Source organism: Cebus imitator, unplaced genomic scaffold (genome assembly GCF_001604975.1).
Source record: "Cebus imitator isolate Cc_AM_T3 unplaced genomic scaffold, Cebus_imitator-1.0 Scaffold45, whole genome shotgun sequence".
In the NCBI taxonomy this organism is placed as follows: Eukaryota; Metazoa; Chordata; class Mammalia; order Primates; family Cebidae; genus Cebus; species Cebus imitator.
The window spans coordinates 16635019-16648945 of NW_016107360.1; the positions used below are offsets into that span (position 1 = coordinate 16635019).

A 13927-nucleotide genomic window follows, 5' to 3' on the forward strand; every position below is an offset into this window, starting at 1 on the left:
TTTTTCAGTAGAGATGGGGTTTCACCATGTTGGCCAGGATGGTCTCAATCTCTTGACCTCAATGTCACTGTTAATTTTTTATGGCTGGGCACAGTAACATAATCCCAGCACTTCGTACAGTGCCTGTACTCCCAGCACTTTGGGAGACCAAAGTGGGCAGATTGCTTGAGCCCAGGAGTTTGAGACCAGCCAGTTAACATGGCAAAATCCAATCTCTACAGAACCTACAAAAATTAGTCGGCCATGGTAGCTTGTGTCTGCAGTCCAGTAGTTACTCAGGAGGCTTTGGCAGGATTGAGCCTGGATGGTTGAGGCTGCAGTGAACCGTGACAGCACCACTGCACTCCAGCTTGGGTAATAGAGTGAGGCTTTCTCTCAAAAAAAAATTTTTTTTAATGGTTGATAGTACATACAATGCAATTGTTTACTGATGTTTGTTTTTTAAGAGATAAGGTCTTGTTCTGTTGCCCAGGCTAGCCTTGAACTCCAGAGCTTAAGTGATCCTCCCCACCTCAGCCTCCTGAGTAGCTGCGACTACAGGTGTGAGCCACCGAGTTTGGCTCATATTGATGTTTATCTTGCAGCCCAGCTAAGTTATTATTTCTAGGGTTTTTGGTTTGTTTTTGAGACTCCTTCAAAAGACTTATGTCCTTTTTTTCCTCAAACTAGTAAGGATTAAATTTTTTCTTGTTCTTGTCTTACTGCCTCAGTTACGACTTCCAGTACAATTGTGAATACAGGTGGTGAAAGCAGACATCTTTGTCTAGCTCCTGATGATAGGGGGAAAATGTTCCATCTTTCATGATTATACATATTAGCTGTAGATTTTTCATGGATGTTCCTTATCATGTTTAGGAAGTTACTTGTCTCTTCATAATTTGGCAAGATTTTATCATAAATGGGTCCTCCAATTTGTCCAATAATTTTTCTATTCGTCCATTTTCACACTGCTATAAAGAACTACCTGAGAGTTGGTAATTTATAAAGAAAAGAGGTTTAATTGACTCACAGTTCCACACAGCTGGAGAGGCCTGGGAAACTTACAATCATGGCGGAAGGCAAAGGAGAAGCAAGGCATATCTTACATAGCAACGAGAGAGACAGAAAGAGACAGAGAGGAGAGAGGGGAGAGAGGAAAGAGAGAGTGTGCATAAACGTGAAGGGGGATGTGCCACACTTTTAAACCACCAGATCTATTGAGAACTATTATGAGAACAGCATGGAGGAAACTGCCCCCATGATCCAGTCACCTCCCACCAGTTCCCTACCCTGGCATGTGGGGATTAAAATTCCACATGAAGTTTGGGGGACACACCACATCAGTGTCTATTGGCACAATCCTATGGGGTTTTTTCCCCTTTATTCTGCTAGTATAGTATATTATGTGATTTTCTGATATTAAAGCAATCTTTTATTTATGGGATAAACTCCTTGTTTATATCCTTTTTTTATGTTGGGAAGTTTGGTTTTGTTTTTTTAATGCTAATTCATTTGATGGTTATTTGATAAATCCTTTATGGTGTCAGAGACATTTAAGTACTAATTACAATTCCAAAATAGTTGCCCGAATTACTTTACTGAAATTAAAATTTTCTTCATGACCTATACACTCGTTTACATAGGTTTTCTTCAGTTCTGTGCTTGTTATGTGCCACACGCTGTTAGGTGTTGAAGATACAGATAGGATAGAACAAGCCCTTGTCCTCCCAGAAGTGAAGACAACCAAAATAACTAATAGTTTGGTGTTAGGTAATATGAGGTGCATTTGAAATTTAAACAAAAGGAACCAAGGTAGTAGAATTTTTGTTAAAGCCTCTAGAGGAAGTCACAAGAAGTGTAAATTGAACTTAACCAGAGTTACCATATCATTTACCATCCAAACAGGCACACTTTTGACAGTGATAGTGAAAACAAGCATAAAATAGGATGTATGGTTACCTAAGATTTAACCAATCCATGGGGAACGGTGCTTAAGGCAGAAAAAACTGAAAAGAGGTAAGGCCCATTAAAGTAACTCAAACATTCAATTTGGTCAGTTTATAAACTGTGAAAAAGGAAATTAGTCCAGAAAAGCAAGCAAAGACCATATTCAAAAGGCCTTATAAATCAGAAAATAACATGGATTTTATTTCAAAGGTAATAAATGTTCTAAACAAAAGCATGACATAATATTTTATGGAGAGAAATCTGATTGCAGTCTGGAGAAAGCGTGAGCAAAGAACTGCATCTACAGAGATCATCTGGGGAGGGAACGGACAGTGGCATGGGTTTTGGGGTCATGAAAATGTTACACAATGGATTGATAGGTGGGCAACTCTGTGAATAAAGATCATGGATGGTACTTGTTAAATGGGTGAAGAGTATGGAATGTGAATTACAGTTCAATAATGCAGTTAACTTTGAAAAAGAGATTGCTTGGAAATTTATGAAATTCTCCAGGTGACAAATGATAGGGGCTTGGTGAATGTGTTGGAAGTGAGGATGAATTCAAGAGATTTGAGAAGCTACCAGGCCTTATGACTGACAAAATTCATGGAGGTGAGGAAGAGGTCGAAGTTGACTTTCAAGTTTCTACCTTAGCAAGCCAGTGGTGGATGGTGCCACTTACTGAACCTGAACCACAGGCAGGTGTGGGTAGGGAAAGGCTAGAGGTTCTTCGGACATGTTGAATTTGAGACCCTTGAGACATCCAAGGTGGATATCCAAGGCAGACTCTCAGGTAATGGTCTGGGCTGAAGAGTATCAACATGAGTTACTTAAGTGAACAGGACTGCCTAGTGCATGAGTGAATAAAGAACACCAAGATCTGACACAGAAGTGAGATCAGCAAGAGGCTGAGAAAACCCAAATATAGGAAGAAAACCAGAGAAGCATAACTTCAGAAGTCCAGTTCAGAGTGTTTCACACTAAGCGTTCAGTGTGCATTACGATCATGTGTCAATGAGACAAGTAGCCTCTAAACTTTAAAGATTTATGTTTCAATTTCAGCAGAATGATAGTTGCACAAACCGCTCTCACCTGGATTCAGTGGTAAAACGTGGTTCATCAGAAGACAAGGCATGGAACAAGGTTTGTGAAGGGGTGAAGAGGGAAAAGTTGAGGTGAGAAAGATCTTTTTAAAAATGGTTTGGCTGTTTTTCCTTTAGAGAGGTTAAAGATATTGAAGAAATAAGCAGGCAGCACAAAAATCAGCTAGGAATAATTGCTTAAAAATTAAGGCTGGGAGTGATGGCTGCTGCCTGAAATCCCAGCACTTTGGGAGGCTAAGGTGGGCAGATCACTTGAGGCAGCCAGGAGTTGAAGAGCAGCCTGGGCAATATGGAAAGACCGCGTCTCTACTAAAAATACAAAAAAAAATTAGCTGGGCGTGGTGGCACTTGCCTGTAGTCCCAGCTACTCAGGAGGCTGAGGCACAAGTATCATTTGAAGCTTGGTGGTGAAGGCTGCAGTGAGCCAAGATTGTACCACTCCAGCCTAGGCAACAAGTGAGACTGTCTCAAAAAATAAATAAATAAAAAGGTTTGGAAGCCAGTGGAATCAGCAAAATTTCTAACGTTGGCAAGAATGAAATATTTAATACAGATGCTTACATTTCTAATCTGATAGACGAAGAGTACGGATGGTGATGATTTCATAAACCTGGAGGTTTCAAATTGTTAAGAGTGAACAAACTTGCTAATGTTGAGGCCCTGGTTGAAGGTGGTAATCACAAATTATATGGTGGCAGCAATCTGCCATCACGCAGTTTTCTGCAGCAGGGCTCAGCAACCCACGTATAAAAAAAGGTAAGGAAAAGGCTGGGCACAGGGGGCAGGGGGTAACACCTGTAATCCCAGAACTTTAGGAGGCTGAAGCAGGCCATCACTTGAGGTCACATGTTTTCAGACCAGCCTGGCCAACATGGTAAGACCCTGTCTACTAAAAATAGGAAAATTAGCTGGGTGTAATGGCGGGCCCCTGTAACCCTAGCTACTGTAGAGGCTGGGGCAGGAGACTCACTTGATCCAGGTGGTGAAAGTTGCAGTGAGGTGAGATCATGCCACTGCACTACAGCCTGGGTGACAGAGTAAGACCACACCTCCAAAAAAAAAAAGAAAAAAGAAGGAAGATAGAGTTGAATTCACCTAAGGCTCAGATTTTGTCAGTTAACGACAATAGGGCAAAGGAGTTTCCGATATTGCCATGATAGTGGCAGAAGTATTATGGCAGATCTAAGCTGGATGGAGAGGCAAGCGAAAAGGTGACTAACAGTACTACTAATGAGAATAAAGAATTTGGCATACTGGATTTGACTCTCAAACTTTCCGAAGCCCTTTGTATTTATCTGCTTTCATCCAACAGTTTTATCACCAACTATACAGTGTGCTGGGCTACACTGCAGGGGAATGCAGCCGTAAATAACAAAATTAACACTGGTCATTTTGTAGAAAAGCATGAAGATCAATAATATTCATTTATTTTGTTTTTTAGAGACAGGGTCTCAGTCTGTCACCCACGCTGGAGTGCAGTGGCACAATCAAGGCTCACTGTAGCCTTGACCTTCCAGAGTTAAGTGATTCTCCCACCGCAGCCTCCCTAGTAGCTGGGACTACACGCCACCATGCCCAGCTAATTATTTTTTTGGTAGAGATGGATGCGGTCTCCTTATGTTGCCCAGGCTGGTCTCGACCTCCTGGGCTCAAACAATCCTCCCACTTGGTCCTCCCAAAGTGCTGGGATTATAGGCATAAGCCACCATACCTGGACAAAACTAATATTCAACAGAATGATTACTACAATTAATAAGATCTAGGTACAAGGTACTAAGAACATGAGAAAGGATACTTTTCACCTCACAGAAAGATGTAGTTATCAGGAAACATTCTTTAAGAACTGCCTTAAATAGCTCTTGAGACAGCCGCAGGTAAAGTTCAGATGAAAAGACCATTCTGAGTAGCATGCATAGCATCAAAAAGCATAGCAAAAGCCTAATCAGAAGACAAGGCTTATGGAAAAACAATCCAAGATAGGGCAGTAAAGATAATTTAAAGCCAAATTAGAAAGAGCCTTAAATGTGGTAAGGAATCTGGACTTATTCAGTAGGCAGTGGAGAGGCAGTTCGTTTGCAAACATGATCAATGATGGGCTCTAAGAAGAAACCATTTTGTTAGGGGTGAGGTTCAGACATCATCTCAAGCTTCTATAGAGGATGATTAGAATCGAATGATTCTAATATGCCACCAGGTAGAAAGACACTATGCATATTTATCAAACAAAATTCTGAAGATACATATAGGTGGCTTACCTATAACTAGCGAAGCTGACCTAGTAAAGTCAAAATTTAAAAAGCAGACTATTTCCATAAGAAAAGTAGATATTGAATATATACAATTTATTTAATAAATTAATGTCATTCAAAATACAGTGCCAAAACATGATGCAGTTGAACATGCTAGTAATGTTTGTCATGAAGCACCTGTGCTCATGTTAGATTGGTGGCGCCCCACTACTGCTAGTGGTTCCTGGGATTAATGCCAGAGCAGCGCTAGTTATCTGCTCTTCTGCACAGCTAGTGCAGAGAATTCCTGAACAGTTCACCTTACTAATCCTAACTCCCACACGCACACAACAGGTTAAAAAAAACACACCCTGAACAGCTAACAGATCTATACACAATCACTCTACAGTAATGCTTGTTATTAAATTAAGATGTAATGACCTGGTTAACCCACTCTAAATCTTGAAGATGGAGAACTACATCAGCAGCAGGTAGTTATATGCATGAGCCAATGTTAACGTAATACAGAAAGTGGAGGCCTTTACTGAGTAAAGCTCCACGCAGACCCGCACGATGAAGGGCTGGCAATTCTTATTGCAAGCCCAGCAATATTAAGTCCACACCTGGTAAATGACCAGCTGACTGGAAGACCTGTATTGTAGATAGACAAGTATAAGTTAGTGAAAAGAATACATGCACCTAATAGTATAGACTGATCCTGCAGTCATGGCTTTCCCTGTGTAATACCATAAAACAATGGAAGATCTTCCTCAACTAGAGTATAGGATTTAGACATTTCTATACCAACATGGACATTAGTGTTAAGTGCAGTTGAATTAATTACACTGAAAACTGTAAGCACGGGAATGAAATACACATACTAAAATAACCTCTGCACAATTTGTGATATACCACACTAGGAACAGGAAGCTACTTTTATAAGTGAACTTTTTGAACTGTACATACACAGGGCTAACAATGTTAGATAATCCAGATTCTTATACTCTCATGATTACACATAAAGTTTCTCAATTATTGAATAATCTATTTCATATTATGGAAGCATATCTTTCTGTAAGACTCACTGATATATATTATACTGATGCAAATATTAAGAAGGGCATAAAAATAAAATTTATCAAAGATAGATTTTTATGTACTCATATTTAGTTATTTCATAGCCTCTTTTGTTTAGCAAAGAAAATGACAAAAGCACATAACTCAGGCGTGCACTCCCTGAACTTCTGAACTATACAGGTGGTAGTGCAACCATTTCTCCATCCAGTTCAAACTCTTCTGTACCATCTGTTGAAAAAAGATAAGTTGGTGGTTTCCACGGAGACTCTTCAAGGCAGGATGGATAGAGTTTCCCCACAGTGCATCGAAAATCTCTCCCTAAGTCCCACAGTACACGTTCAGATATATGCTGCCGCAGAGACCACCGGTCAAGTTCCAGGTCATATTGGTAGGTGACATATTTAGCTCGCTCATTTAAGTGGGTTTCTCGCATAAACACACAGAGAGAATTTGAGATCACAACAGCTCTAACACAGGGGTCAGAGTACCTCTTAGCAGGGATGTTGGCTGCCATTTTCCACTCATTTTTATTCACATCATAAATTTCCACAGTTACTGAAGACCCATCTACAGTGCCAGAGGGGAGTCTTATGCCAGAATTGGTAGCAATATGCAACCCTCCAATATAGAAAATTTTATCACCAAAGGCTGCAGCTGAAGCAAAGGACCTACTAGTCTGTCTCATGGCCATTTCTACCCATGAGTCAGACCTTGGAAAATAACAGTACATGAGGTTCAGTGTCATCACGTAAATGCAGTCATGAACCACAACTGCTGCACTCCATTGCCAAGCACAAGGTAAAGGGCTTACCATTGTCCACTCATCTTTCTCAGTGTCGTATCTTTCTACGGTCCTCCGATTAAGTTCTCCACCTACGCTATCTCCTCCAATTGCATAGATATAGCCTTCACAGCAAACCAAAGATGGCTTTATGCGAACAAAAAGCATTGGAGTCTTTGGAAACCAGGTATTTTGCTGTGCATCAAACCAGTAAAAGCAATTCACAGTTCTGAAGGCAGTCTGAAGTTTGCTGGTTTTACTGTGATTTGTTTTTGTGTTTTTCAGAGGAACTTGACCCCCTGCTATGTAGATATCATTATCAGGAGTTACAACTGTCCCAACCTTATGCAAATCAGCTGGTGGGCTACATAGCTTGTAAACTTTTTCTGCTTGGGGGCTGTAACAGACGGAAGAGTAAAGACTACAAGGATTTTCTGAAGATGCTTCAATGAAAATCATCATTTCCTCTTTAGTCATCCCAAGTCTTGGTTTGAAAAACTTGGGCATGGACTTATACAGACCTTGTACCACCACTGACTTATCATTGGGTGGCAGACCTTGAAACCAAGCTCTCTGTGTTACTTCTGAAAGTGCATCAATTCTGATTTGGCTAAGAACAGAAGACAAGTACTGGGATCGTGATTCTGTGTTATACTCTAGCCACAGCATAGCAGCTTCTCGAACGGTTTCTTCCTTTTCTACATTTAAATTGTCACTACTGAGAATGTCTATTAGTAGATCGTGTGACAGCTGCATGAATGCTTCCTGATGATACACAGCGGTGAACTTGTGTTCAACCATTCTTTTAGCACTCTGTTTTAATTCCTCACAACTGAAGAGATCGGCAAAACTCAACAATCGCACACAATTCTCTGCATTTATTTTTTTAATTAAATATTCTCGACAACGTTGTAACACATCTTCTACCTGCAATGAGAAAGAAAAAAAAAAAAAAACCAGGCTGATAGGGCCAGGATAGACACATTTTACTTTTATGTAAGACCTAAGTATATTAATCAGATCCCCATAGTGTAATTTTTAGTTTCAGATACACATATCTAAGCTAATAGATAAGGTCTTCTGGTAGTAATAAAATCAGAAGACTGTAATTTTGCAGTAATTTTTCCTACTCAGTGGCCTACTTAACAGTTCTATTTAGGAACCAGTAGTATAACAATAAATAGGCTCTTAAAAAACAAAATAGCCTTAAGGAATATGTAAGGAAATTTACACATAAGTCATGCTTTTCTAGGCTTTATATATAATTGAGAAAAATATAAGAAAAAATGTAAATAAATAATAGTACAGAGAAAATTATTATTGAATAGCTGGATTCTGGTTTCCTCAACTTGGACAAGACAGTCACATAAAACCAGAAAATCATGCACAGTGAGTAAGAGTAGTTATTTGCTATTCTTATTTAGAAAGGTAAGATAACAAATCAAAGGAACACAAATAGACTTATGTGGAGTTATAAATTACCTAGATTTAAATGATCCATCTTAGCCACTGTAAGCTTCCTAGATTTGTTTTTTCTTAAGAAGTAGATCTCAGTTGAATCAGATGCGCTACCTAGTATATTTATTCAACATCATAGTGATTAACTAGAAGCTGCTGACACTGAGAAGGCAGGCTGCTTGGATTTGAAACTTGAATTGGCCAGTTAGTACCTGGAAACTAGCTATTAGGCAAGAAGCTTCCTGTCTCTAAACTTCAGTTTTCTCTTCTATAAAATGGAGAAATAACAGTTATCTACCTAAAATGAGCACTGTAAGGACCAGATGAGAATCTATAAAGTATTAGTACAGCATCTGGTACAGAAGCACATGTTCACTTCATGTGGTTAACAGTGAAAGTCATATTGGTAGTCACAGAACACCTCATCTCAGGCTTGCCAGGGCAACACCGTCAAAGAAGCAGAGTCTTGTTTTGCATTTGAGCAAGTAGATGTATACATTTTCATTAAAATGACAGAAAGGAACAGTGTCAATATTTACAGTAACAAAGTGTTCTGGAATCTAATTTTCTTAAAATTCCTTAATGCCTTAGTAATTCTGAGAAATGACTGCTTTTAAAAGAAGGACCAACAAAAAATTAGCTGCGTGTGCTGGTGCATGCCTGTAATCCAAGCACTTTGGAAGCCAAAGGGAGGAGGATCTTTTGAGCCCTGCAATTTGAGGCTGCAGTGAGATATGACCATGGAACTGCACTCCAGCCTGGGCAACAGAACAAGACACTGTCTCTAAAAATAAAAGTAATGAAAACTTGCAACCTACAGAAAGACAGTGCTTACAGTAAGCATTTCTCCTGTTCAAGTTTGGAATTACTAGCGCAGGGTACAGCAGGACACTAACAATTTTATACGGAAAAGGAACAAAGGTTGGCCAGGTGCAGTGACTCACACCTGTAATCCTAGCACTTTGGGAGGCCCAGGTGAGAGGACTGCCTGAACTCAGGAGTTGGAGACTAGCCTGGCAACATAAGGAGACCTCGTCTCTACAAAATATCAAAAAATTAGCCAAGTGTGGTAATGCATGCCTATAGGCCCAGCTACTCAGGAAGCTGAGGCTGGGGGACAACTTGAACCCAGAAATCAAGGCTGCAGTGAGCTATGATCTCACCACTGTGCTGCTGCCTGGGCAACAGTGCGAGACCCTGTCACACACACACAAAGAAGTAGTAAAAGTTGAGTATCCCTAATTCAGAAATTCAAAATCCAAAATGCTCCAAAATCTGAAATGTTTTGAGCACTGACATGACACTCAAAGGAAATATTCACTGGAGCACTTCAGAGTCTAGATTTTAGATTAGGGATGTTGAGCTGGTAAATATAATGCAAATATCCCAAAATTTGAAAAAATCTGAAATCCAAAACAACAGGACTTCTGGTCCCATGCATTTTGGATAAAGGGTGCTCAACCTATGGAAGATTAAAAAGGAAGGAAACTACATAAAGCATGAACTGAGTTCTGGTTTCCAGAATTACACCCAGGTGTTGGCATTCAACCAGTGTCATGCATATTCGTTCAGTGCATACTTATCAAGCACTTAACAAGATATCATTAATAGTGCTCCAAATTTAACCTTTCATCTAAAGGTTCTCTCTTTGAAGACACTTTGTGAAATACACTGTTATTCCAAAACGGGATGAAATGACAAAACTCTTACATTTCTCTTAAAATTTAAAAAGGGAACATGATGGGGAAATAAAGAGTAAAACAGTTTGTCATGCATAAATATATCAACCATCATTTGTTTTATTTTGTTTAAATATGTCTCCTTAATTGCTCAATATGGTCACATAGCCATTATAAATATTCATCATAATTTCTGGCAGGGAACTGTGGCTCATGCCTGTAATCCAGACACTTTGGGAGGCTGAGGCAGGTGGATCACAAGGTTAGGAGCTCAAGACCAGCCTGGCCAACATAGTGAAACCCCATCTCTACTAAAAATACATAATTAGCCAGGCACAGGGGTGCATGCCTATAATCTCAGCTACTTGGGAAGCTGAGGCAGGAGAACTGCTTGAACTCGAGAGGCGGAGGTTGTGGTGAGCCGAGATTGTGCCACTGCACTCCAGCCTGGGCGACAGAGAAGACTCCATCTCAAAAAAAAAAAAAAAATCATAATTTCTACAAGTTTTCTGTGAAAAGTAATATCATGAAAAATTAGTATACCTAAGCAAAAACAAATTCAATAAACATTGTTACAAATTACTTTAACTTGGCTGGGTGTGATGGCTCAGGTCTGTAATCCCAGCACTTTAGGAGGCTGAGGCAGGTGCATCATTTGAGGTCAGGAGTTCCAGACAAGCCTGGCCAACAAGGCAAAACCCCATCTCTACTAAAAATACAAAAATTAGCTGGGTGTGGTGACACATGTCTGTAACCCAGCTACTCAGGAGGCTGAAGCAGGAGAATCACTTGAACCCATCAGGCAGAAGTTGTAGTGAGCTTGTAGTGAGCTGAGACTGTGCCACTGCACCTCACTCTGGTCAACAAGAGCAAAACTATGTTTCAAAAAAAAAAAAAGACTTTAACTTTTGAAATCAAAATTCTCAGGTATATTAGGCAGTAAAACATATGAAACCAGTATAAAATTTTCACCTATCTTTTCTATTAACAGATTTACATTCCCCTCACAAAACTACTCAGTTTACTGGGTAATCAAATCCTATTGTTTTTCCCTTACACATTTTACAAAGAGAAAAAAACCTTTTACCTTCTAAAATATGTAATAAGAAAATTACACAGACAAAAGACGTTACTAGGCCAGGCGTGGTGTTTCACGCCTGTAATCCCAGGACTTAGACAGCCCAAAGCAGGAGGATCGCTTGAGCCTGGAGTTTGAGACCAGCCTGAGCAATACAGTGAGATCCTGTCTCTACAAAAAAAATAAAAATATTAGCTGGGCATAGTGGTGCACACCTATAGTCCAAGCTACTCAGGAGGCTGAAATGGGAGGATCACCTGAGCCCATAAGTTCAAGGCTTCTGTGAACCATGACTACACTGTTGCATTCCAGCCTGGGCAACCAAATGAGACCACATCTCAAAAAAATAATTTAAAAAGATGTAACAGTATTTCCTCACAAAATAAATCACATAACAAACCAATAAGCCACAACTCATGCATATAACTGAGGGGAAAAATGCTTATGTGTAAGCTGGGCGCAGTGGCTCATGCCTATAATTCCAGCACTTTGGGAGGCTGAGGCAGGTGGATCACGAGGTCAGGAGTTCGAGACCAACCTGACCAACATGGTGAAACCCCATCTCTACTAAAAATACAAAAATTAGCCAGGCGTGGTAGTGCGCGCCTATAACCCCAGCTACTCAGGACAGTTAGGTAGGAGAATTGCTTGGGCCTGGGAGGCAGAGGTTGCAGTGAGCCAAGATCAGTGTCACTGCACTGCAACCAGCCTGGGTGACAGAACGAGATTCTATTTATTTTTAAAAAAAAAAAAAAAAAAAAAAAAAAAAGCTTACCTGTAGGAAGCAAGCTGTTTCATAAAGCTGTTCTACAGTGCTGTCATTCATTGCCAAGTTACCCGTGTATGCATAAGTTATTATTATCTGTAAGGTGGCAGCATCCACATTCCTCAGGTGTACATGAGTTTGTTTGCTTTCACTTAGTCCACTCATAAACATGGCCCTATAGATGATATGGAGAAAACAAAGTTGTAAGGGTTTTGTGTAAAACAATATAGAGCTGAAAAGAACAATTAGACAACAAGAGATGTTTATTTAGGGTATTTACTTATAATTGAAACTTTTTTTTTTGAGACAGGGTCTTGCTTTGTCTCCCAGGCTGCAGTGCAGTGGTGAGATAGTGGCTCACTGCAGCCTCAACCTTCTGGGCTCAAGTGATCCTCCTGCCTCAGTCTCGCAAGTACCTGGGACTACAGGCATGCCCCACCACACTCAGCTTTTTAAAAAACTTTTAGCAGAGACAAGGCCTCCCTATGTTACCCAGGCTGGTCTCCAACTCCTGAGCACCAGCAATTTTCGTGCCTCAGCCTTCCAAGGTACTCGGATTACAGGCATGAGCCACTGTGCTTAGCCAGTGAAATTTTTGAGGGAGATGACAGACAAGAATAAAATCCAGTGCCAAAAATATACCAGACTATTCCACCATGCCACTTTGAGTGAAAATATCAAAATTCTATTTACTCCTTATATTCATACCATGAAATAGTATTCAGCAATAAAAATGAACTAAGTATTAACATATACTTTAACATAAATGAACCTGAAAACATCATGCTCAGTGAAAGAACCCAGATACAAAAACCACATAGTGTATGAGTCCATTTATATAAAATGTCCAAAAAAGGAAAATATAGAGAGACAGAAGGTAGATTAGAGCTGTAAGAATGGGGTTTGTGACTATAAATAGGCACAAAGTGATGGAAATGCTCTAAATTTAGATTGCGGAAATGGTTGTATAACTCTGTAAATACACTAAAATTCATTTAATTGTACACTTAAAATGGGTAGATTTTGTGGTATGTAAATTACATCTCAATAAAGCTATTAAAAATTCATTTACTCAAACCCCTAAAAATATGCAGGACACTTTCCTAAAAATCTATTATACACAGGAAATCATGTTGGAAAGGCAACTCGCACCATGGAGAATACAAAGTAGAATGCCCATGTATAGGCAAGAGATGAACGTAGGAGAGAAAAGCCCCTGCATGTAGCGGTCAAGAGTGGGTGTCACATCAGTTACTAACTTGGGCTCCTCAAGGCCAGAGATGAAAACGGCATTCAAAATGGATAACACAGGGTAAAAAGTAAGAAGCGATTGTTGAAGGGCCATAGCTTGAACATAAGGACTCATGCAGAAAACCGGAAAATGAAGTGGAAAGATGGAGAACAGTCAGATCAGAGGGCCTTCAAATGAGACAAAAAGAGTCTGAGCTTTTCCTTGTAGATAGTGGGGAAAATTGAAGGGTTTCAAGTCTGAATTTAACACGACAAAATAAGTGATAAATGTAGGATGAATATTCTATGCTGACAGACTAAAAGAACTAAAGGCTGGAGACAGGAAAACTGGCTATGAGACTATGACAATAATATACATAAGAAGTAAGAAAGTGAGTTACATTGGCAGAAATGAATACAAAAACCACTATAAAGAGCCAACAGAATCTGGTGATTTTATTTTTATTTTTTTGAGACGTAGTCTTACCCTGTCACCCAGGGTGGAGTGCAGTGGTGCTATCTCAGCTCACTACAATCCCCAACTCCCAGGTTCAAGCGATTCTCCTACCTCAGCCTGAGTAGCTGGTAATTACAGGTGCCC

The 13927-nt window shown here is 39.9% G+C and overlaps 1 protein-coding gene across 1 annotated transcript in view; it reads right to left on the minus strand.

The window, feature by feature from the left end:
- Positions 1-5350: 5350 nt before the first annotated feature.
- KBTBD2 (kelch repeat and BTB domain containing 2) overlaps positions 5351-13927 on the minus strand; it is a 26682-nt gene continuing 18105 nt past the window's right edge. The window contains exons 3-4 of the mRNA XM_017527138.2: positions 12106-12271; positions 5351-8042 (exon numbers count right to left, since the gene is read on the minus strand). Of these exons, the coding sequence (XP_017382627.1) occupies positions 6507-8042; positions 12106-12271 (1702 nt within the window). The 3' untranslated portion in view covers positions 5351-6506. The remainder of the gene's footprint in view (positions 8043-12105; positions 12272-13927) is intronic.